The sequence below is a fragment of the Halictus rubicundus genome, chromosome 5, assembly GCF_050948215.1.
Source record: "Halictus rubicundus isolate RS-2024b chromosome 5, iyHalRubi1_principal, whole genome shotgun sequence".
Taxonomy (NCBI): Eukaryota; Metazoa; Arthropoda; class Insecta; order Hymenoptera; family Halictidae; genus Halictus; species Halictus rubicundus.
This window is the reverse complement of record NC_135153.1, coordinates 15190828-15215185: the sequence shown is the minus strand read 5'-3', so window position 1 is coordinate 15215185 and position 24358 is coordinate 15190828. Positions and strand designations below refer to the sequence as shown.

Sequence of the window (24358 nt, the reverse complement as noted above, 5' to 3'; positions counted from 1 at the left end):
GGGGACATTTTTTACGACCTGGAATATTCTATATAACCCACTGCATATCATGGCTAACATATCAAATCCATTTGTTTATGCAAGACTTGAATGCTATTAATAACGCTTAGTGTACATTGGTTTGTTTTAATTCGGACTCGTGTAATTTATAGAAACACACCTTACAATTCATTAACTTAAAAATTGCCCACTTTCTAGAACGAGTATTTTTATTTTTAAAAATCCCAAAGGTTTTAAAATTTTTGACAGTTCAAATGGCGTCATATTATTTTTTGGAGCTCTCAAATAAATTAAACTAAAAAATGGCAATTTATTTAACACCCGACCTGAGGTGCTCGGGTCAGTCTTGACCCAGATTCTGACTCAAACGACTAACTTCAACTGATCAATTTTTAATCACCAAATTAAACTGACAATTGTCTGCGTTGAGTCCAAGAAGACTTAAAGTTGTCTCCAATGAGCACTTTCGATGGCGGACATTAGAACACCGATGACAGCTCGTACAAACGTGACAGATGTTTATGGCATTCGGAGGCGTCATTTCAGTCGGATGGTACATTTCGAATTCCCGAAATTCGCGCTCGATGATCGGAGCTGTTCGGGCCTGCGGCGGCCGTTTTAAATGTCGGCATGAAACCCCCGTGACGAGAGCAAATTTCATTTCGAACGATTTACGTGGACGTAAATAGCTGCCGCGGATGGTAACTCCGCGGAATTCCGTTATGCGGGAGATGAAAGGCGCGAATTTCGCCGGTGGCCTTGAGCGGTAGGAGCCACGCTCCGCCGAGCACTTTGAGACTGCTGTCAAGCTGTCGCCTAATAATTGAATGCTAAATAATACCGCTAAACAATAGCCCGTAATCCGCGTCGGAAAACCTCTTGTCAAACTGCTAATTCGCAGCTGATCCCCTACTTTCCTGCCTGAACATCTTCGGGAACTAGTTTCACAATCTCCACGAACACATAGAAATTCCCAGTCCAATTGTCTTCATGCTAAAATCTGTTTCGAGTGTCGGGAAATTATTAATTGTAGCATGTTTTGTCGTAGAAAATGAAATACTGTGGTACATCATATTTTTGTTGCTAGTACTTCATTTATAGCAATTTAATTTTATGTCTTGAGTCTAATTTTATTCGTGACTAATTAATTATTTTAGCGTGTTTTACGATATTCAATGTGTGCAGCAGGAAGAAAGTGGCAGGCCGTGGCTTTAAATTATTTTTTGGTTGCTAGTACTTCGTTCGTAGTTTCATAGGTTAAGATTACTTTCGTGGCTGTTTATAAATGTTTATTCGAGTTTCGCCGGCTTGCGAAGCAAAAATCGCACACTTGAATCCCTTTTTACGCTGTATGCTTTTACACGAGTAACATTGACACGGTTTTTTAGATCTTTTTATTTATTTTCACACGGTTTTGTAACTCTCTTTCTCTCTCTCTATTCACTTCTACGTGTTCTATTTCGCTTCGCGCGCTTTGTAACACGCTCTTCATCGTGGGAAAAGAAACTCCTTTGCAGTTCGTCAAAAGCGGGATTAAATAATATGAAAATTCTTTTTTTGTGTAGTTTATCTGATTTATTTTTGTTGAAGAGTCTGTCCAAAACTATCGAAATCTTACGGACACTTATGCGGAACACCACCGCTTACAGGGCAATATACTTCGGAATACTTACGAAAAATGTGGAGGATATTTAAAATTCTTTGAAAACTGCTTTCCCCGCTTGAAGGGTGAATCTATATGATCGATTACTTTCATCCATGTACGCTCGAACACCCTCCTATCGAATATCAAAAGCAAACTCTCGCACCACAATGACCCGTCAAATCGGACAAATTCCTTCGTACTTTTGCCGAGGTTATCGCCAATTTCGAGCATATCGCAACGACACCTTGTCGCCAGAAGGTGTCGGAGTGCCCGTCTCGCACGTTTGCCAAGTAAACACCGCAACCGCCGAGTCGTTTAAATTATTGAGCTGCTTCCCAGCGAAAGCTTGTTGTCGGGAATACTCCGTTCACGACCCGATTCTCGCGAACAGTTAATATTCCATAATTCCATGCCGCGTATCTGGCAACCGCCGGTCGAACACCGTTTCTCTCCTCTCTCTCTCTCTCTCTCCCCTCCCCATGTATTTCCCGAGCAAACAGTGGCGAAACAAGACTAGGCTAAAGCACACAAGCACCGTGCGGTCCGGGACGCGACACTAAAACGCGGCGAACTTCGATACGATCCCGACATTCCTGCCGTCTGTTCCGCGTTTGTTTGTTTGTCTCCGAGCGGTCTTGTGTGTGTGTGCTCACGGAACACCGTCGTGTTCGAGGAGCTTTTTGCCATCCGCAATATTTCTGGAAATGATTGCCGACAGACACGGCCGCCGACGGAGATTGGATCCGTCTTTAGGGATTGCGGCGAGAGCGAAACTGCGCGACGCGGACGGAATACCGTCGGCCGAGACGAAAATGATCGATCCCTTGTCCCCGCATTCGAGATTTCTGACTCCCGACTGATCGATCGTTCCCGAAACGACGCGCCGTGAATTCGGGAACCCGGGCTTGATCGTGCGCTGGCGTTGTTATTAGTATTCTCGGGTATTCGAACTTTTGTTTGACGATTTTTGCCGAGCCGTGGACAGGGGATGCTTCAAAACCTGATTCGAAAGATAAAAATGCAATTTAAGGACCGATTTTGTGGAGATACTTTGTTGTCGCTATTCTTCATGTGATATCGCCTTTACCGGGCAATCATTAGTGAGGCGCAGACGGAAGGTTAATTCGAAAGATAAGAATGCAATTTGTGTATTTCTGGCCGTGCGTTAGTATCACTGGTTTCGTTGTACGATTATTTGTGAAGGGTGGGCAGAGGATGTTTCTAAACCTGGATACAAGAGCACTGTTAACGCATGGTAAAATTTTGCATTAAGAAATTTATTCAATCATTTTGAAACATTCAATCATCGGTCGAATGCAGAAAATATGATCATTTGCGAGTGTCCCTTTAGATAAAAATTAGCCCACTGTGTTTTATGCTTTATTAGCCTCTTAAGTACTGTACGCCACTATAGTGGTTTCCGTGGAAAGCATCAGTTTGAACGGTACGAACCACTATAGTGGCTTTCAGGCCTTCCGCGGCCAAGTGCGCCGTCCCTGGGAGACTGAGTTGCGGACAATCGCGCCGTACTAGGAGAGAGAGTCGCGGACAAGCGCGCCGTAGTTAAGAGGTTTATTAAATAACGTTGATTGTGCGCGAATTTTTGTGATTTAGGTCCGACGTCTGTCAGATTTTCTACAGACACAGTTATAGACTAAAGCAACGTGAAATTATGGGCGCTGTAGATGCACAAAGCTTCGCAACCATGCGACATCGAATCGAGGGACTAACGCAAGTTATGGTTGTTACAGGGATGCGTTGATCAGCAGTTGCGAGAGACGGGGTATCGACTTGTCACGCATCGAGGTGTACGACGGTTTCTCGTCGCTGCCGATTCAGACGACGGACACGTCGAGCCTCGGCGGCAAACACCTGCGAATAACAGGTAACGAATCGATAGCGTTGGATCACGAAGCGTTATGTGTGTACACGTATCATCGAGGCCTGTAAAGGAAACGGGTCACGATGGGAACGAATCGTGGATCCCGTCCGAAACGATCCCACGAACACGTAGCCTCGTGAATCCCGGTTTGGAAGCTACTCGTTATCAGAAAACTTGGTTCATTAACTTCAGAAACATTTGCATTCTCGCGCTCGCAACTCGAATTCGGCCCAGACCCTTCGGAACTCCGAGCTAACATTTGCCCGGCTGCCGGGGAATTGCAGAAACAGCCGGGCGATTCATGGAAAACTGATAGCAGACCGAAACAGACGTAACGGGCTGCGAGCCGGCACGCAATCATCTCGCGAACGCGGAGATGATTAGTTAAATGATCGAAACGAGCGCTGCGCGATCGAGCTGTGTAGATTGAAGTGAAAATTAGGCTGGTCAGAAAGCTACAGTCCGAAACTCTTGACGTAATCAGGTTAACGTGGATTTTAATTCTGAATTTTTATTGAACCTCGCAATTTCCCGTCAAGAATGATATGTCAAATTTATTCCAATTTTTGGAGGCATTTTTCGAATAATTATTTCTGGTTTTTGTAAATTATGTTCCGACGGTGGTGCCTGGGTCTATTCTGACCCCGAGTATCCAAATTGTCATATAAGTACTCAATTTCTGGTAATTAAATTAAATGAATTGCATTGACGACAGCAGAAAGACTAATATGTCTACAAGAAGTATCTTTAAAAATATATTTAGTAAAATTCATAATTAATATAGCAACAAAATTGGTCCCTCGTCCGAGGGTTAATCTTACTATAAAACCCTTTTTACATATCCTCTCGAAGGGATATTGAAAAATATCAGAAATTTTAAACCAGGTTCTTCGAGTTAGAAATTCAGTAGTATCAACTTGCAATGGTCAGCCACCGTGAAGTCATCTGTTCGAAGTCCGAAATCCTAATCGTTATCATCAATTTTAGTAATCAGACTTAATTAGATCATGACAAATGTTTGGCTTAGTGTCAAGCAGATTTGGATTTGATTAATCCTAATCTATAATATGTTAATCTAATTTTATCTCTCGCTGGGTTTGATCGAGTTTCACTGACATTGTAGCCTGAATTGGATTGGTTAATATGCAAGTATAAATTGCATACTCCAAATTATAGTTCTAGTAGTATGAACCTCTATTGGTCAGCCACGACAGATTCGTCCATTTTCAATACAAAATTCTAATCGTTGCGACTAAAGTTTCAACTAAAAATATTAAAAATATTCTGAGAAACAGACTTGATCAAATTTTCAAAATTTTTTGTTCTATCTCATGATTCACTTTAACTCATGCAGTCCCAGTGTATAGTATGGTACTCTAGCTTCATCTCTCACTGATTTTAACCCCTAGACTGCGGGTCTTTATGGAAAAGAAAAAATGTCTGCATGAATTACAAAAGTAGATGTGAATTAAAAAGTTCTTTCTTTCTTAAATAATTTTAAGAAATTGTAAGTAACACATCGATGCTCCTAAATTCTTAGAATTGGCATTCCATTAAATTTCGTCACAAAATACGACAAGTACATGGTAAATCAAGCTCGTCAAAATTCTGACAACTTTTTAACGCAAACCCTAACTCAGTTCCACGTTGGTTCTAACTCGCTTGAGGCCAGTATGGCGATTTTACTGTTCATTTCAGCTCTCCCGTCGGATCCGATTCGACTCGCACCGAGAGTTAGTTCCGTGTTAGGTCTCCGAGGGTTCGGTCTAAGTAGTGCGACTCGATTATGCCCGGCCCCGAGGCTGTGTCCGGTTGAAACCACGCTCTCCGGAGAAATCCGTTTGCAGCCGCAGCGTGTCCCACGTGTGTATTTATCGCGAACGCACACAGAGCTCCGAATCGATGCAGAACTCGCAGGCGGTATCGATCAAAAGGTGTCGTTCCGTGGAAGCACGAGGTCCCGTCGGCGTTGTATCGACTTCAATTTCCTTTCGACGTCGTTAATCTCTGGCTGGACCCCGTACGTACACGCTAATCGAATCACTCGACCTGCACATTCATGCGAAACCGCACTGCGCGACGGGTATATGGTGGTTCGAGGCGGAATTCATAACTTCTAATCTAATCTTTACGCAAATCTGTATGCAAAATAAAAGTTGTCTGCATCAATTACAGGAAAGCGGAGTTAACACACTGTCTACCGGTGGTTATTTTATAATTTTTGAAAATTTATCATTCATTGGGAAGAACTTTCTTTGTGAAACAAATCACCCCAGAAACTTCATGTAATAATTCTGTTTGGGATTATCGAAAAAAAAATTTAAGCTTAAGAGTTTATAAAAATTTGAATAGGTCGAACAGAAAGTGCCGGTGACTAGTCTGAAGAAGAATTACCCTAACTTTAGCCTCATCCAAAACAAAATGAACAAATTTAGATAAACTTTTGACTCGAATTCTACGGGAAGGTTAGATCATCTTGGCTGATTGTGGCAGGCAGATACTACTGAAATAATACGTCAAAAGGGTGTAATTCACACCTCGCACGAATAGAACTAGAAGCAAGAGTAACTATACCGAAATCATAGGCTATAATTTTCCGAAGCCAACGATATCATCTCTCTACGATGACCTAACGGCGATTAAGTCAACGCCTAGGGACCTAACCTAGCCGGGCATAGTTCCCGTCAAACCTAGACAAAGCTGGCCTGGTTCGACGGCATTGTCGCTGAAAGCAAATGGCATCGATATGAATCTTGAACTTCGAAATTGCTTTCTCACTCGGGCTGACCATAACGGGGCCATACTACTTAAAGTTTCGCGCGGCGAAATCGTTCCGGCCGGCGAGAATGTACGTTTCGTATTGACGTGGATTCGAGGGGGCCGGGAACGGAACGATGAGCTTTAGTTTCGCGTTTGTCTTGCCGAAACTGTTGACAATTTCGAGGCAGTTTGCGATGGTAAACATCGATAGAGCGGACGACGGAGGCCTGCTCCGTCGGGAATAATTGGAGCTGTTTCACAAGCTTTTCCCGGGCGGAGATCGTTATACGAGAATGTTTACCGTCATTATGAGCAGAAATCCGGGCACGAACCTCAAACTTTGTGCGCTGCAATTTAACGCTCGGCGAAAAAAAAAGTCCGCCGTCTTTTCAACAATAGAAAAAAAACGCACACACACACAGGCCGCCCCGAGCGTTCGTTTGAATTCCACACGCGAAGATCTGGGTCATATAGAGGTGATGCTTATGACATTACATGAAATACGTGACTTATCGTGTCAGGAGACCTTCCGTGGCAAAAGCATAAATCACCGATACGTATCTTCAAACGCGACCCCCCGTTATCAGCCGCGTCTGACTCCTATCGGGATACACTACTTAAATCTCACGGCACAATCGTGTCTCTTTCTTTCGCCCCTCCAGGCTGCTTTCGTGTAATTTAGATAAAAGAACAGAGCTCCCTGGAACGAGTGACGGGATAACGGATATAATTACAAGCCGCTCCGAATCTGATTAGCCTGAAACATTTAACGAGTGCTTGGGGGAAGGAGCTTCGAAGGATTTTAAGAATCCTGAGCGATACTTTCGAGCACAGTCAACTCCCAAGTATGCATTCTGTCAAATATTTTATGTTTCCCGTGATTCAATTAAAATTTACTATTTTTGGAGGTTACCTCTCTTTAAGTAGAAAATTGAGTTCGTTTTAAACGGACATATTAAACATTTAGAATCGTGAGAATTTAATTAAAAATGGTACAATCGCAGATGATTGTAACCATTTCTCGGGGCCATTTTTCGCATCGGCGGAAGATCCGGTCGCGTTTGAACTGGCCACGCTAATTGGAATAGCCTATGTTCGAGCGGACATAAATCGACGGACGTTCGCGAAATCGATTCCGCGCGTCAGCTAAACGTTGACGCGGACGAGCCCGGTTACGGGGCCTTTTTGCTGCGACTGCGTTACAAGGAGCGTTGATCAAAACGGTCCGGATTAGCGAGCAACTGACGCGTTTATGGTGCCGGAGATTACAGTGTTTCCGAACGGATTGATATTCGCGGAAACCCCTCTATTTTTAATTAGAGCGGCAGTTTTTGCGGCTCGGCAAACACAGCGCGGGCATACGTGTCTGTAAATACCGAGTTTATGGGACACGAAATACGATTACACGATTTCGCAGGGATTTAAATTCGATTAAGCCGGACTCAGAGCCTGGAAACGCGTTTATAGAGCCGCGTAAGTAGTATACGTCGATTATAATCAGCCGGTGCGAGCGGAATCGAAAATGTGTAATTCACGGGGTAGGATCGCTGCCTCCGGGGATCTGCTCGAGTTCAGTGTGTACTTAATTCGAGGCTAATTCGATGTACAGAAACCCATTTCAGAAGTTTCAACTGTTACGCGATAACAAGGCGCGGATAAACTAATTATTTGCATGGCGAAACATCGATAAATATTTTGTTTTCCTGAATTAAAGGATTTCCCGTATGATCTAGTTTCGCGGGGAAAATATTTTCGAAAATTCTCGTTGGGAATTTTGATATTGTATTCGATACACTCCCCTCACACTTCCGGCTAATTGAAATGAAATGAAACGATATCGATGAACAGGCTCGTCGTCAGCTCGCGGCTCGAGTATTTTTCGGCGAGTTTTTAATTAAAAATTGACATCGAAAATTTTGGGAGTTTTTAACAACTCGACGGCGGAAGTTCATCGGGGGATTATCGAAGTCGGCAAAAGGGCGGCGGGCAATTTGGACAGCGGCGCTAATTGGAGCACCCAATTCGCAACACTGGACGAGGATTATAGCACTAAATGGGGGAAAAAAAATGGCGGGCCACGAGCACGCGAGGTAGAAGGGGACAGTGTAGATCTCGCGCGAAGGGCCGTATAATTCCGGGAGTTCATTAATTCTCACCGGTGCCCTTGGAAAAACGAGCACAAACTGAAAGGGAAAAAAAAAAGAGAGCTGCTGGGCTCCGCCTTCGTGTACCCGCTTGAACGCCGCAAACACGGTCTTGCCACATTCAAGAACGTTATTAAATGTCTGAAAGCCTGGCAGCAGCCTGTCATCGCGCAATAGGGTACATTTTATCTGATTAATTGGCAACCTCGACGGCGCAAATGGGTCTCGCACCAGAAAACCATCCTTCCTTCAAAAGAGTCTGTGAAACGTCCGGTGGACGTTGAAAATATTTCTCCCCGGATTCTTAGCGAAAGGATCCAAGGACATTCTGTGTGTGAACGATTTTAACTGAAGTTCAACAAAAAGTTTGCTAAACCTTTGTGTTCCAAAAGAATCTGAAGAACGTGCAATGGACGTTAAAAATGTTTTAATGAAAATTCCCTAGCGATTTTCATTAAAAATCACAAGGACATTTTCGTGAACGATGAGAATATTGAAGTGTTCACATTTTTATCAATTTTAACTGAGGTTGAAACAGTGTTATATTCACTAGAATTTTAAATGAATTAGAATTGGTTTAATAAAAATATTTTTCCTGCGATTTTTATTAAAATCATCTAAGGATGTTCAATCTCCGAAGGATTGCCACTAGGATCGAACAATATGTTCACTAACTACAATTTTATATGAATTTCGTCTTACGTAGAAAGTCCTTCGACCTTCAAACAATTCTTTTGGACATCCACCGAACGTTGAAAGTATCATCGGAAAAATTGAAGCATGTTGCTCGTTCACCACGAGTTTAATATAGAAATGTTAAAGCGTTCGCTCGGTAAAAGATTTTAATGGAGATTGAAATAAATGTGTTTACAAACGAGGATTTTATCCGAGTCAAATCACAAAACAGGATCATGATATAATTCAGGTCAGATGTAACCGATAAAACGTGCACATTTCGCAACGTCGCCTCAAGAGCAGAACACATTCAATATATTCCAAAGCCCGAGAATAAAATGGTAATTATTTCCAGCAACACGCTTTCCATATTAATTACACTTTTCCGCTTTTAAAATTGGTCGAAAAGATCCAGAAAAATCCCGTGAACTCGAACGAATCTGTCCACGTTTCTGGCAGGGCTGAATTCCCACGCGATTCTAAGAATAAAAGATTTTGGGACGATCTCGGCGGATCTATGACGCAGGCCGTTTAATCCGTGGCGGACGAAAGCTCACGCAACAGTTTAATGGCGGCGTTTTAGATGCGTATCTTCGGTAATAGCCTCTCTTTACATCGCGTTAAGGCATTCCCGGGCCGAAAAAAGCCATCAGATAAAGGAAAGCTGCCGCGTAAGTGGAATATGTCGGCTTGCGATCAGACCTCCACGCGAGAGACTGTCACGAACATCGATAGACCTAACTGTCTGTGCCGACGGAAATAAACTTCGTCGTCTCTGTGGAACGTAATTCCAGGAATCCCGGGGCTGTTTATCAGTCGCAAATATCAATCGCGAAGTCGTCTCTCCCTTTGGTTCCCTTTGGTTTTTCACTGCTGGGAACGATCGCTCGCGACTAGCTCTCTCCGCCACTTCACCGGATCGAATGGAAATAAATGCGAGGAACGACGCAACAAGAGACGCGAACGGTCTCCGACAATTTCTGTCGGGATTATTTACCGGTCGCCGCCCCGACAAGGGGGAAAACTTTCGACCGGGGAAACGACGATATTTCAGTCTCGAGTTTCGTTATCCAGCGGATCATTTCTTTTGTCTGTTACAGTCAAAGACGCCGAGAAATCGAATTCGAGAGCGACGGGTCAGAGGGCCGGCCAAAGCGTTACGCTCAGGAAAACGTCGAGCGGGGTAAGATCTTTGTTCTTGTTAACCGATTTACGTTGCAAGGCGAAACCTAACAGCGTCCATTCAGTTTTATGCTGAAAAGCAGAAAAATTTTTAAAAGGGTACCGATACCTTCGCGTTTTGATTTGCAAGGTCATTTGGAGATCATAGCATAACACATCGCTGAACTAGTTTTGATATCACCTACTACACTATGGAGTTAAAAATATACAGTGTCATTTTGCTTTTTTATCTCCAAAAATAATGGAGATATTCTAGTGCTAAATCTGATTGGATCACCCTTATGTATAATTATTAGACTACGGATTGTATGCATTTATGATAAAAATGAGGAGGTGACATTTAGAATTGTAAAAACATTTGTTGTATTATTTTAAACCTGTTAAACGTATTAAGAAAGAAATTAAATTTTTTCCAGTTCCAATTTGTGGCACTTCAGGTGGAAAATTTTTTGAAGCGCCGCAGTCTAATAATTATTATATATTAGAACTACAAAGTTTAATTATATTGAGTAGTAAGTTATATTGACTAGATGTATGGCAACGACGAAAATAGCGTATCCCAAATTATGTGCTTCTTGATTAGTGAGAGACTTATATTTAGGACAAAAGGGTTGCATTTGGGATTAAACCGAGGGCTCGCGCTGCATATTGGAGTGCTCGCAAAAATCGCGAAAAAGCGGCAATATGTCGAGCAGGGTTTTCCGCCGTGCCCGGTTCCCCGTTGTCATATTGGCTCCCGTTTCATTTCCAATAGACGCCGATTGTTCCGTGGCATTTTAATTAGCGCGGATGCCCGCGCGAACTTAAACGGTTCGCGTCCCGGTCCCGGCCAATCGGAACACATTTTCCGCAATATCGTTGCGTTCAGCCTGGTTTGGCCATTGTCGCGCCGGGGGCATGCTGACACACATCATCCGCGGCTGATCTTCGATCGGCGATTCCCACGGGAGCGGCGCGCACACAGAGGGCTTCAATAATCGCGGACAATGGCGCCGAGAACCGGGGTCGATCTTGAACCTTGACCCATCCGGCTGGCAGCAAGTCACGAAGACAAATGGCGAAACGATCCGTCAGGTGCAAACAATACCAACGGGCGGAAGGACGATCGATGCTGATCCTCCCGTTATACGGCCGCGCGGATTCTAATGAGTTGCCCGGGAACGATGAACGCTATTCTGTCGCCAATCTTCCGCCTAATTGCTGTCCCATTGATCCATTATCCTAAGAGTGACGGCGCGCCGTGTTAGACTATGCTTGCAGCCTGAATGATGATCGTTTCGACGCTCCGATGGAGCCTAATGGGTCCCTTTGTCGTCGACTGTGTTTCTTCAGTGCGCGGTCTTGCTGGATCATGCGATTTCCAGCTGTGCTAATCACTGGGCCGTGGATCTTTGTGCTAAAAAAAATTCTTCAATTAATCATTTCAATAACACTTAACAACATAACACATCTTATTTTAAATTTCGTTATTTAGTAGCCTCTGCTTCTCTAAAAGAGGCGAAGTTCAAAGTTCAGGTGCAAGGCGAGCCTGACAATGGCTTCCATTTTTAATATGAATTAATCCAGAACAAGAATTAATCTAGACCTCGGGGTCTCCAATGTTAAGTCCAATCTAATTGCTTCGAGTTGAACGTCTGGTCTTCATTTAGCTTCAAACTTCATTTTCTCCCCCTCTGCTACCATGGAAGTAACAAAGTTCAAATTGCGGTATGAGACTGACCCGAAGACTTCCAAAGGACCGTCAAACCTTTAAAGTTATCTAGAACGCGAAACACTGTGGACATCTAAACACTTAGACGCAAGAATCTTCGAAGTTAATTGCACCCCGTGCTACCCTGGAGTTGCAGAGTTCAAAGTTATAGAATTTTCGCTTAATAGCAGCTTCTAAAGAACTATTATGCCTTTAAAGTTATTTAGAGCAGAAATTACTCAAGACACCTAGATCCCCTAGAAGTTGAAGAGTTGAAGAGTAACAGTTTCGTCTAATAGTATTTTCTACAGAATTATTAAACTATTTCGTTCCAAAAGTCATCTAGGAATAGAATTGCTCTTCAGAGTTAATCGCACCCTCTGCTTCCCTGGAAGTTGCCAGAGTTCAAAGTTAGGGTGTACGATTCGCCGAAGACTATCTTCCAAAGCATGCAATTAATTTGAATATAAAGTAACACGGTGCAAGAATTTCTCTAGACACCTAGATCCACAAGAATCTTCAGGGTTAATCGCACCCTCTGCTTTCCCGGAAGTTGCCAGAGTTCAAATGTACGGTGTAGAATTCTCGCCCAATCTTCCGAAGAACCGTTTAACTGCTTTGAATAGAAAATAACCTGACACGAGCATTACCCTAATCTCCGCCGTCAGGTCCATACTAACAGCTTCTAGCAGAACGTCTGTTCTTCAGGTTCGAACTTCGTTCTTCCCACCGCAGCTTCCACGGAAGTGGCGAACTTCAAAGTTGCAGCACACTCGCTCGGAAGTCGAGCGAACTGTTAAACTATTTCGAATGCGAAATTTCGAAGGACAAGAATTAATTTAGGCCAGACTCGGAGGAATCTTCGGGGCCCCGTGCACGGCGAGTCATTAATAAAGGAGGCAATCTAATTGGTTCGAGGCGAACGTTTCGCGGCCCTCGGTTCGCAGCTTAGTATGCTACGCCGCGTCCTCGTTCAATCCTCATGAGTTCGGGGAATTAACTCCGGCCAACAATCAGCAAACTTTCTGAAAGTTTCGCGTGTATGTGTCTGTGGTCCTTTAGAGTTATCGGGGTCGCAGCGGCCTCGGTTTCTTCAGCGTCTCGACGGAAGACTCGAGCGTTGATTCGGAGGTCAGCAGCAGCACCACGCTCACGTCTGGTCGGAGTTCCGCTGGGGCTGCGGGATTCAAGACCAGCAAGCAACGCTGGAGCGGCTTCTTCATGAACACCAAGGGCAACAAACTGGACCTGCTCACCGCCCAGCTGGACGAGTACAATAAGCACGGGGTGCCGAAACTGTCGGACGTTCAACTGCCCTACGAACTCATCCTCAACGAAGATGGTGCGTAACCAATCAGCCCTAATGGCGGAGATAGAAATAAACTGTTGCCCTTCGTTTGAAAGGCATCATCTGAAGTATGCTCTAACGATCAATTAACTCGCAGGAAAAATCGAGTGGCTCCTCGAGAAACGTGAACAATTATTTTTTAATGGGATTCGACCATATAATAATTTTTCTAGATATCCTCTGAAGTATACTCGAGCGATTAGCTTTCTCCGCGAAATAGATTTAGCAATATATATCGAGAGATATTCTTAGAACATCATTCCTGTGCAATAAGCTTGCTTTCAATAAATTATCTTACAACATGGAACTCTTAAAAATCCAATAATCATCAAACAAGATCGCGTCCGTAAGTCCGTAGCACTTCGTCATCAGGTTTACATCATTTTGGTCTTATATCCTAGAACGTCTATGTGTCACCATTGCGTCCACTTGTCGTACGACAACCTGCAATTAAAAACAGAAACATTGCGATCGTATTCCAGCCTTGTATAGCTTAGAGGAAGATTGGCGCGACATAGTTCACAACGCGGACCAACTATCGGAGAAGCAGCAGCATCAACAGACTGCTTTGTGGGAGTTAGCGCAAACGGAGGTGGCGTACATCAAAACCTTGAAGGTCGTGACGGACGTGAGTGCACGATTAAAACACCGTATTTCTATTCCTTCTTTCGAGGACGCAGCTGATGATGTGCATTGCTGGTTGCAGCTATTCATGGCGTGCCTCTGCAGCCTGCAGACCTCGAATATCCTGACCGAGGTCGACAGGACCAAGCTGTTCAGCAACATCCCCGAGATTTACGCCGCGAACAGGTACTTCTGCACCGAGTACGTCATGATGATGACGAACGCGTCGAGGTCCACCGGGCAGCCATTAGATCCTGGACACCTTCTGCAAGGTTTCGAGACCTTCCAGCAGACCTTCGCACCCTACACCAGGTACTGTGCCGAGCAGAGCAGGTGCCAACAGTACTGCAGGGACCGGCTCAACGATAATCAACTGTTCACGGTCTACCTGGTGGTAAGTGCCTCGAGATACTCACTTTGGCTGGCCGAGTCTGAAACCAACGGAAGTCCACAGTCAGATGATGAAAAAGATCAATTGTCCTTCAGACCTTCGACTTTTGCAGTGATAAAAGCGCTTCTGTGAGAATCTGTTTAATAAATTGATCCGATTTTTGTATCGAAGTCGATTGAACTTTCAATGAACGGATTTTCATTCCAGAAAAAAGTCTTTTGCGGGGATCTATTCAATTCATTAATACATTTTCACGTGCAAGTCAATTGAATTTTCAGATTCAGAAAATAGCTTTCGGTGTCTTACATTTTCTACTTGTCATAAAGGGTGCCTAAAATTTGCAAATTAGTAAAGGGAAGAAGTTGAGAAACGGCAGATTTTGTTCGAAGCGATCCATTTTGAGGTGGCGCGGTTAATTTAGCATGATCGGAACGGTCCACGGGCTTCCCCGATCAGTGGAGTGACTTTTGGCGTCTGCGCGTTCCGCTCCCAGCCTCGGCTCGCCAAAATATAGATCCAGGATACCCTTTAACCTGTACGCATTCGAACACAAGTGGTGCGAGACACAGAAGGACTGCAACAGGCTGAAACTACTCGACATACTAGTGAAACCTATGCAGAGGCTGACCAAGTACTCGCTACTTCTCAAGGCCGTTCACAAGAACACGGAGAACGAGGAGCAACGGGCGGAACTGATACACATGGTGAGCCATTGGTGGGGAACCGTGACGGGTTTAGGGATTTTTTCTCGAGTCCGATGATGCTACACCTGGAGGGTTGATCTAAACTTTGAACTTTGATGCTGAAGGAATATTCCTGCATTTTTTGGAAAACGAGGAGACATTGACGAAATAATGAACGATGTTTGCTTCTTTACCTGACTTTAAATATTTTTATGGTGGACTGTATTTAGAGTTGTGTAAAACGATTAAACATCAATTTTATGCATTTATGACAAAAGTGAGTAGACGAAATTCAAAACAGTGAAAATATTCCAAGAATTCAAACATATTGCACTATTTTTGACTTATTCGTATGATTCAGAAAGGAAATAAAGAATTAGTTTCCTAACAAATTTTAGTTTACTAAAAACCTTGTGATACAAAATTGATGAAAGAATTGTCACCCCTATCATTTCAATGGTTGCCACTAGGGACGCTCACTGCGTCTAATTGTGTACTCTGCTGAGGCCCATAGCTGCTCTAGCTTCCCCCTTCCCTAACTGTAAACTACTTAGCAATGAACTAGAAGACAGACTAAAGATATCTGACAAAACTCTTTCAGATCAAGTCCGTGGACGACTTCGTGGCGTCTGTGAACGCCGCCCTGAAGAGGAGCGAGGAGACAGCTCGGTTGGCCAGCGCCGCGTCTAGGATAGAGTGCTACGACGTTGTGGAGTCCCGCGACGAAGAACTCGACAAGCTGATCAAGATCCACAGCACGTTCGACATCACGACAGTGCCGATACCCGGCTGCCCTAAAGACACACTGAGGGTGCTTCTCCGCGAGGGTGACTTGAAGCTAAGAGACGCGGCGAGCAGCAAGGTGCTCCTCAAAAGCCCTCAAAGCTTCCCGACCAACTATACATCCGCAAACCACTGAATCCTCCTTTCAATTCGACAGATGGAAGTGCATGTGCTGCTGCTGACCGACATGCTGTTGATCTGCAAACCGTCGACCAAGAAGACCTCATCCAGCGGATCTGCTGGAACGGTCGGTGGCGGTTTGAAGATCATAAGGCAGCCGTACGTGATCGATCGTATCCGGATCAACGAGCTGAAGGAGCCATCCACCTTGGGTTTGATATATTTGAACGAGTACGGTGCGGCTTCCGCTGCTCTGGTCCTCAGCGCCGGGGAATCAAAGTTAGCCAAGGTATACGATCCCCTAATCACTTACCGAAACACCTCTGCAGGACTTCATGACTGTTATTTTGCTTCAGTCCTGGATGGACTCCATAAGGAAGGCTCAGCAACAGTTCGCCTTGATGAAGGTGCCGCCGCTGGGTAACACGCTGAACCTGACCTTGGGAACAGTTAGTAGACAGCCTAGCACGTTCCTAGGTGATGTAGACTTTGATGGGGAGGAGTGCGAGCCTGTCTTGAAGACACCTAGGGGCAGCAGCAGGACGTCGCGCGTCAGCAGCCTTGCGCACAGTCACAGGTTCGATGTGGTGAACAAATTCCTTTTATTGTGAGCTGAAATGATTTCACTTGGAACTCAATAGAGTTGCCAGAAAAAGTCTTCCCTCTCTACCATCGGATTCCCCTCTAGCGACTCTCTGCGCGAGGAAAATGCGTGAGTAGAGGGGGGACATTTAGCGGGGAATACACATGACATTGTATTGGAAGGAATGCTGAAGGTTCTAGCCAAATATTGGCTACAGCGGTCACAAATACTATGTAACGTGTAAAGTCGAAACCTAAGCATTGAGACTACGAGAGCATCAATGGTGGGGACAAGCTGCCAGTGTGGCCGGATCAAGACTTTAATCCCACTCTACCCTACTCCACCTACTTGCGGCGAGTATCCTCCAACAACCCCCACTTCCGCCACGGACCAGTCACGTGACGCGTTTCCTCTGCGTCGTGCATGGGTCACAATATCACGTGACTAATCCGGTAATGACAGAGAGAGAGGGTAACTATATTCCCCTCAAGTTTCTCCTGTCTGGCCACACTGGTGCCGAGCAAGGGACACCTTTTCAGCTCGCAATAATACCAGCTCTTCGAGAAGCTCTGGCTAACCCTGTGGAACGAATTCCAGTGGAAGCATAGAGATGGAGGGTGTCTCCCCAGGCAGCAGTAGTTTCGTGGCCAGTTACAACCCGAGCCGGAACGTCAGCGTGGAAACCAGCGAGGTACCCCGTGCCTCTAGCGTGTCCTCGGAAGAGGGAGGTGAAAGTTCCGGGCACAATCACCGACCGTTGCAGATCAGGTAAATAGGTTGGAAGCTGATTAGTAGAGAAGACAAACCTGGACCACCTGGATCTGATCGAGATTTTTCACCGTGATTCTAGTCCTAACAAATTTGATAACAGACGGTATCTGCTGAGCAAGTCACCGACGCCGAACACGCTCAGCGTCCAGGTGCCCGCGTACTCGAACCTGGGCCAATCGCTGCCTAATCTGACGCTGGCCACCTCGCCGCAGACCTCGACAGTGTCCCCGACACCGCCGAGCTCGCTTCTGATCGTTCCCCAGATCACGAAGAGCAAGGACACTTTGCTCTCGCCCGGGCACCGAGGTAGCAATTATCCACGCGGGAATTTATCTTCCTCCGCTGTTACACTATCTAGAAGTTTCATCTGGCAATAAACACCGGCGATGAGAAAACGGCACTGTTGCATGCTTTTGATTAGATCGATCTGATGGATTGAGCACACCGTCCCGAACCCGGTGTATCGCAATAACGATCCAATCGCCTGGGTACTCGATCGGTGCACTCAATCCATCGATGAACATATATTTGTCTCATTGATCCCCCTGTCCCCGTGTGTACCTCGATTGAAATCCTTCCGAGACACTTTAGACGATAGTCGCGATGATAGACGATGCACGGCTTCATATTGATATCGGGTGGATGTGATGATCGGGGTGTGTGCTCACGTGAAATGTACCATCAGGTATCTCGTATCCGCCGCCGTCGCCCCCGAGAGGGGCTCTCAGAAGAGCGTTCGCGATCCCGCAGTCGCGAAACCCGCCTCTCGTTAAAACGAGACACATAAGCACGTCTGTGACACAGACGATCCAGCCCACCATGAACCTGGACACCGAAGCCATCGAGGAGAGGCGCAGAAGGCTGGAGCCTTCCCATAGGATGCCATCGACGAGCAGCATCGCGGAGGAAAAGGTTAAAAACCCGAACGCTGAAGTCTATGATCCTCTAAAAAAACGCGGTAGCGACTAAACTAGCCCCTAGCAATGATTTCCCGCGTCACAGGCCTCAAGGTCAAACACGTCCTATTTAAAAGCTCAAAAGAACGCTTCACAAAAGCGGGACACGTCCGGGTGATACTTAGACTGCGGATCCTTATGCAAAATAAAAATTGTTCAACTCAATTGCAGCAAACCCGAGTAAAATAGAAATATACTTTCTTTCTTAATAGGCAAAATCAAAATTGTTTCTACCAACTGCGATCCACAGGGTCGAATCCGGAATTTAGCAATGCAACTAACAAAATGCAAGTAATGTCTCGATATTATCAAATTCTGTAAATCTTTGCAAAAAACGCATAAAATCCGCAGTCTAATTATTAGACCTTGCAATGACCTCGAAGAGTCTTGTATAGGTCATTAGGGCGTATTGTCCTTGAAGAGCTCTGTAGGTCATCGCAAGGTATACGATTAAACCGGACACCTTGTACGTGTCCAACGGGGTCATTTGATTTGATTGATCCTAGTCCGGGTGTTTTGAGTCGATAGTCCGCATGTTCCGTGCATGAAGTGTATAGATGTTGGATGTCGGAATTGAGAGTGGAGTGTGTATCTATCGGTAGGTGACGGTCTTTTTTTTAGAAATGACAAGAGCTGGCGTACAAGAGTAACCTACCGAAAAGGTAAATTGCTGCGGACCATCAGCATTTGATAAAGGGTGTACGTGATACGTCGTGTTTCAAAACGAGATGTTGCATTCTGTTGCCTGTATGCAAGTGCTGCACACACTTCCATGCAGGGTCAGAACACGAAAAGGGGGAATTGGAATTGAAGTAAGCGAACGTCTCGTACTCCCTGTGCCTACGATACGAATCGAGCAATTTTACAATCGGTGAGTGAGAGCCGAGCCGCAAAGCTAAGCTAAACAGCGCATGTCCGTCCGTCTTCAACTGAGAACGATTCTGTTTCAGATTGGGGCCATTCGAAATCAACGTGAAGTTTGTACCACACGACCGTATCATAATGTAACTTACTTGATTAGCCGTGTAACTTCTAGATCTCATTTTGTAATTAATACAAAAAAAGAAACGAAAAACGCGAAACGGCTCGGACCGCGCGCGTTTCCAATATTATCCTAGTTCATTTAGGGTTCTAAGCGACGAAGAAGAACGAGAAGAAAGGCCTACCTAGCGTAATTTTGACCTATGTATCGTGATTTAAGTTTAGATGACTATAATAGTTGGAAATTTAAGTCGCCTCTAGCGGAAAATTTTAATCTTAAAAAACAAACAACACACAGACACGCGACGCACACACACGCATACATACATACACACACATACACGACAGACAGAATACACAAAGTTCGTGATTTAATGATTAAAACAAACGAAAACAAAGCATCGCGCGATCGTGTTAGAAGAGAGGACACACACACACACAAAGTAGAGAAATCCACACTTTTCTCGTAGAGGAAACAAAACAGTTTGCGCGCTAAATCCCTCGTACAAGCTTCGATTAAAACGTACGATTAAAAAGCGTGTTGCGGGAGGAGCACGAGAAGCATCGAGAGAGGACGCGTTTACTTTTAAGTACAAATTCGATTTCGCAATATTTTCGTTGAAGAGACTGAACCGAAAGAGTTGGGGCCGTCGATCGAGCACCACCCAACTAGAGACAACAATACGTAGACGTGAAAACAAGAGCAATGATTTTATACGAGCTCCCCATGTAAGGTTTCTTTCAAACCCCTCTGCCCCTATACACCCCCCCCCACCCATTGAATTTGCGCAGCTTGCATTAAGCTTAAAAGTGTTATCTATCGTAAAAGAAATATCGATTGTGCGTCAAGTTCAAAATATAGTACATAATTTATTAATCGTCTGGTCTTTTTCTATGTTCATCCCCCTCCCACATCGCTTCCTCGTCGAAAGGATCATTCGTATAGTCGATTTCTACAGTATGAGGTAGTTTAACAGTTTATTTACTGCAAGCCTATTGACCCTTGATTTTTAAGAAACTATTCATTTCCGGGGGAAGTTAAAATACCCTTATAATTTCACAAATTGTAGAAAGAATTTGAAATAGACCATTCTGACCATTGTAGAATTTCTAATCTTAATATACGCATATTAAGTATCTTACGAATGACATCATAAATATACGAATGATTATAAAAATGTTCTTTATATGTATCACTGTACATTACAACAATGTAAAAGTATTTTTAAAAAATCGCGGTCCTAACTAAGCAAAATAATGCTTATCGTCGTACTTTTAATACATATATTCACGTAGAGGAAAAGGTAACAACAGAAACCATTTTGCTCTACTAGGATCGCGTTTCAAATCATTGTGCACCGCCAGAGTTCAATTCAAACGCGATACTCTAATTGCACTCGTTCACCATGTCCAGACAGGTTCGTACCTCACAACGTTCATCAGCTAATGCCTCGATAATGTCCAACAATAGTTCTTTGCTCAATTGTCTTAATTCTGGAAGCCTTGCTACCTGTAAAATAAAGATATGACCGCGCGTCTTCAGTGTCCTAATCTGTTGATCAACAAAGTAGAGTGCATCAGTTATAAAGATGAAGTGTACCTCTGTGAAGTGGTGCACTATCAGATCCAACACGTATTTTTTAACATCAATGGCTTGCATCCTATCGGCAGCCTCCAAGATCTGAATCACGTTCGAAAAGCTGATGTTCATTTCAAGATTCTGCTTGCAGAAGGCCTGCAGTCGGTTGTTTGTGAAACCGTAGAAAATTTGTGCTGTGAATAAGTAGACAGAGTCTTCTGGTGGCATAGAGACATCCGCGTAGTAGATGTACCTCATGAGAGAGTTGAAAGAATCAGAAGAGGGGATCATTTTGCCTATTTCCATCTGCCAAAGAAATAGTTGTGACAAAATACATGCAACCATGAATGGAACATGTGATTAACACATTCACATCTGGTGATTGTTAGGTAAATTGCTGAAAGGAACACCGCATATAATTTCTAAATCTATAGCTGAATACTGTAGATTCCGCTAAGTAAACGTGTGTAAATACAAAAAGTGATGATCAAAAAAAGTTATTACTGGCATTCAGCTAAAGAATTTGGACTCACTTAGAACTGCATTGCCAATGTCAAAACGTGTTAACAGCAGGCTACTCACGTTCACCATCTTGTTCACTGGCATAAAGGAACGGAACAAACCCTCAAAGTAATTGCATCTTGCGGCAAGGATTGCTTTGTGGGCAGGAATGGATGTACCATTCAGCATCAATGTTACATCACAGAATTCAGAGCCGACACCTTTCAGAAATGCCTTCATGTCCTGTTCCAATGTCGTACCTATGGTCGCAAAATAGAAGAATCGACCAGATATTCATTTTTACAAAAATAAGAAACAACAAGGAGCCTTACCTGCGCCAACATCGTACATCTCGCAGAAGCTCCTTCTCTGGCTCGTCTGCCTTCTCCTGATGATCTCCACCATCAATGGCTGGTCCAATGTCTCGAACTCTTTGCTCATTATGATCTGACTGTAGTTGCTTTCTTTGATGACAAAGTTCAAGCAAAACTCCTTGATAAACATCAGACGCAACTGACCAGCGTTGTGCAACGCTTCTAGAACATTCGCGTGACTTATGGTCGACATGAGGTAGTAGACACACCAGTGTTCGAGGCGTTCCATTTTGAACTGGTCGGCTAAACGATATACGTCCATCATAAGGAGCACAATTCGGTTGCTCGGAGGATCTTCGACGCAACTGCTCGATTCATCGTCGGTTCTTCTCGTCGGATCAATGCGATCCGTGTAGATGTAATTCAGGACCATCTCGAAGGCCTCGGGCACTGCATCCTCCAGCCTCACCTGCAATGGAACCGCATGAAACGGAAACATCAACAACTAGAGCAAGCTATACGCTAAGGCTGTTTACCTCTAACAGATCCGAGTCCTTGATCTCCTTTTCCAGTTTCTCGCGTTTCTCTCGAGCTTCCCTAATGCGAGCCCTGAGGAACTTTGACCTCGCCGCTACCATGGCTATGTGAGCCGGTATTCTCGTCTCTGTAGCCCCCACAATGAACTCAACGTCGCAGAAGAGACGTCCCCTCAGCAACCTTCCGAAATCATCATGCAACGTGCACTTTGGGTAGGAAGAAAATTGGAACCTGTATGTTTCACCGGACCGGACGTTGTTGTCGACTGTTCCGCCGAATATGAACATCGCCTCACCTATTACCGCTGCTGCATGGAACAAACGACCGGATGGGATTTGACTGTCAGAGGTCGGAAGAATGATGCTCCAAGTCTGCGTGTCAAGATCGTAGCAGTGGAGATCGTTTGGTAACGTGGAATCGGCTGCACCGCCGAACACATAGAGATGCCGGTCGAAACTGACCATCGTGTGACCATATCGTCGTGCTGGCGGCGGTGGAACACCCCGTAGAATGTGTTTAAAATCCGTTGAGATCCGAGTCCACCTGATGATGCAATTTACTTTGTAAATATTTGTCGCAAGGATCAAGGTCGAAGCAAACTTACCGCCTCTCTCGGAAATGGAACTGGAAGAGACTGTTAGTGATCTTGGCTCCGCTCTGACCACTGAAGACGAACATCGACTCGCGAGCTACCGCTACTGGGAAATTACAACATGTAGGAGGACGATCACCCGATTGAACTACTTCTTCCCATACTCTTGGCTCACCAGGCTGAAAGTAGTTCAGATTAGTAGCTGATGCTTTAGCCTGGAAGCCACCTGTTGACCTACCAATAACGATATGGTCCACATGTCATTCAATCTTCGATTGCCATCATAGCCAGCAAATATCCATAACCTGTTGTCGTATACTGCTGCCCCATGAGCAGATCTGGCTACCGGTGGCGGTGGTCTATAAAGCGATTCAGGATTTATGTCCTATTATGAAACATGAAGTACCTTCAGGTACAGATGTATAGATAATAAGTAGAACATACTTCTTCATATATTCCCATTCTATCCATTGGCAAGTTTGGAATTGGTATTCGAACAAGTCATTCTTGTTGGTAAGATTCGAATTGGAATGTATATCCCCGGTGTAACCACCGAATACAAACATAGAAGAATCATGAACCACTGCTGAATGATGATAGCGTGGTGCAGGACGGGCTCCTGCAGCCGGTGCTCGACCCCAGGATTTTTCTTTGACATCGAATCGCAACAAATCATTCAACATTTTCTCACCATTGTCACCTCCAAAAACATAGATTGCATCTTTGTACGCTACAACAGTGTGTTTGCTACGCCTGTATGTAATAGAATGAATGAGAAAACTTGCAGCAAATGCGAGAAAGCAACAGATATAAGGAAGAAAAAGGATGAAATGAGAGAGAAACAGATCAATTATGCGTAGCTCTGTTGTAATCAATTTTATCGTTTATTTACATTTTCGGTTGACAAATACAAATAAACTGTATAAATAGAATTGTTTTTTGCGCAAATGACACTATAAAAAATTAAGAGAACGTTAAGCTGATAAGAAAGAACTGAGGCTTATCAAACTACGTTACCTGGCACCAACAAATTCGTCGCATTCTAACATTCGTTGCCATCGATGGACGGTTTCAAAACGTCCGAATTCGAGGGTCAAGCACTCTACAGACGCAACGTTGTTCATATTCATTTATGCAAAAGTATTCCAGTTATTTTGAGAAACTCATAACTAACCTATTCAGAATGGACCTAACCTCTCTTCGTAATATACGAACGGATAGTGCATTTTATGATACCGGGTCTGAAAATGCCCGAAACAACTAATTTCAAGTAAAAGTGTGGAAGAAAATATTTTTGCATCACTCGGGGATCATGGAGATTATTCACTGATCGCAAAAATGTCAAAAACATGTGATTCTTTGAAATCGTGTACAATTTTTAATCGCGTAGATTGAACGTGATTAATTTTTGACACAATTATTTTCTATTTAGTATCGTGTTTTACTTAAAAACACAAGAGTTCAGGATGCGGTGGATCCACAGCTGTACAGGACGCACCAAGTTAAGCGAGTGCATACAGATTTATTGGCAAGCATGAATCACGATCATTCGTAATCTTAAGTGACATGAATATTAAGTAAAGGTAAGTAAGTAATAAATTAGACCTATAGGTTCAT

The 24358-nt window shown here is 44.2% G+C and overlaps 2 protein-coding genes across 9 annotated transcripts in view; one reads left to right on the top strand and one right to left on the bottom strand.

The window, feature by feature from the left end:
• The window catches only part of LOC143354445 (pleckstrin homology domain-containing family G member 5), a 130559-nt gene extending 110464 nt beyond the window's left edge, over nt 1–20095 (top strand). For all 7 annotated transcript variants that reach the window (XM_076788534.1, XM_076788532.1, XM_076788529.1 and 4 more), the window contains 14 exons: nt 3397–3530; nt 10207–10289; nt 13041–13320; nt 13809–13954; nt 14033–14344; nt 14896–15045; nt 15626–15886; nt 15965–16216; nt 16284–16504; nt 17108–17278; nt 17361–17587; nt 17967–18193; nt 18859–19108; nt 19188–20095. In XM_076788534.1, the coding sequence (XP_076644649.1) occupies nt 3397–3530; nt 10207–10289; nt 13041–13320; nt 13809–13954; nt 14033–14344; nt 14896–15045; nt 15626–15886; nt 15965–16216; nt 16284–16504; nt 17108–17278; nt 17361–17587; nt 17967–18193; nt 18859–18864 (2470 nt within the window). In that variant the 3' untranslated portion in view covers nt 18865–19108; nt 19188–20095. The remainder of the gene's footprint in view (nt 1–3396; nt 3531–10206; nt 10290–13040; nt 13321–13808; nt 13955–14032; nt 14345–14895; nt 15046–15625; nt 15887–15964; nt 16217–16283; nt 16505–17107; nt 17279–17360; nt 17588–17966; nt 18194–18858; nt 19109–19187) is intronic.
• Nucleotides 14305–24319, bottom strand: Lztr1 (Leucine zipper like transcription regulator 1). 2 transcript variants are annotated; one of them, XM_076788543.1, is made up of 10 exons: nt 23759–24319; nt 23186–23494; nt 22980–23100; nt 22754–22920; nt 22149–22692; nt 21631–22081; nt 21380–21558; nt 20819–21103; nt 20645–20728; nt 14305–14381 (listed from the first exon to the last, which is right to left on the bottom strand). In XM_076788543.1, the coding sequence occupies exons 1-10, from the start codon at nt 23869–23871 to the stop codon at nt 14328–14330; spliced, it is 2307 nt and encodes a 768-aa protein (XP_076644658.1). In that variant the 5' UTR covers nt 23872–24319; the 3' UTR covers nt 14305–14327. The 2 variants fall into 2 exon arrangements, with proteins under 2 accessions (XP_076644658.1, XP_076644659.1); XM_076788544.1 differs by having other exon boundaries at nt 23186–23390.
• Between the last annotated feature and the right edge of the window lie 39 nt (nt 24320–24358).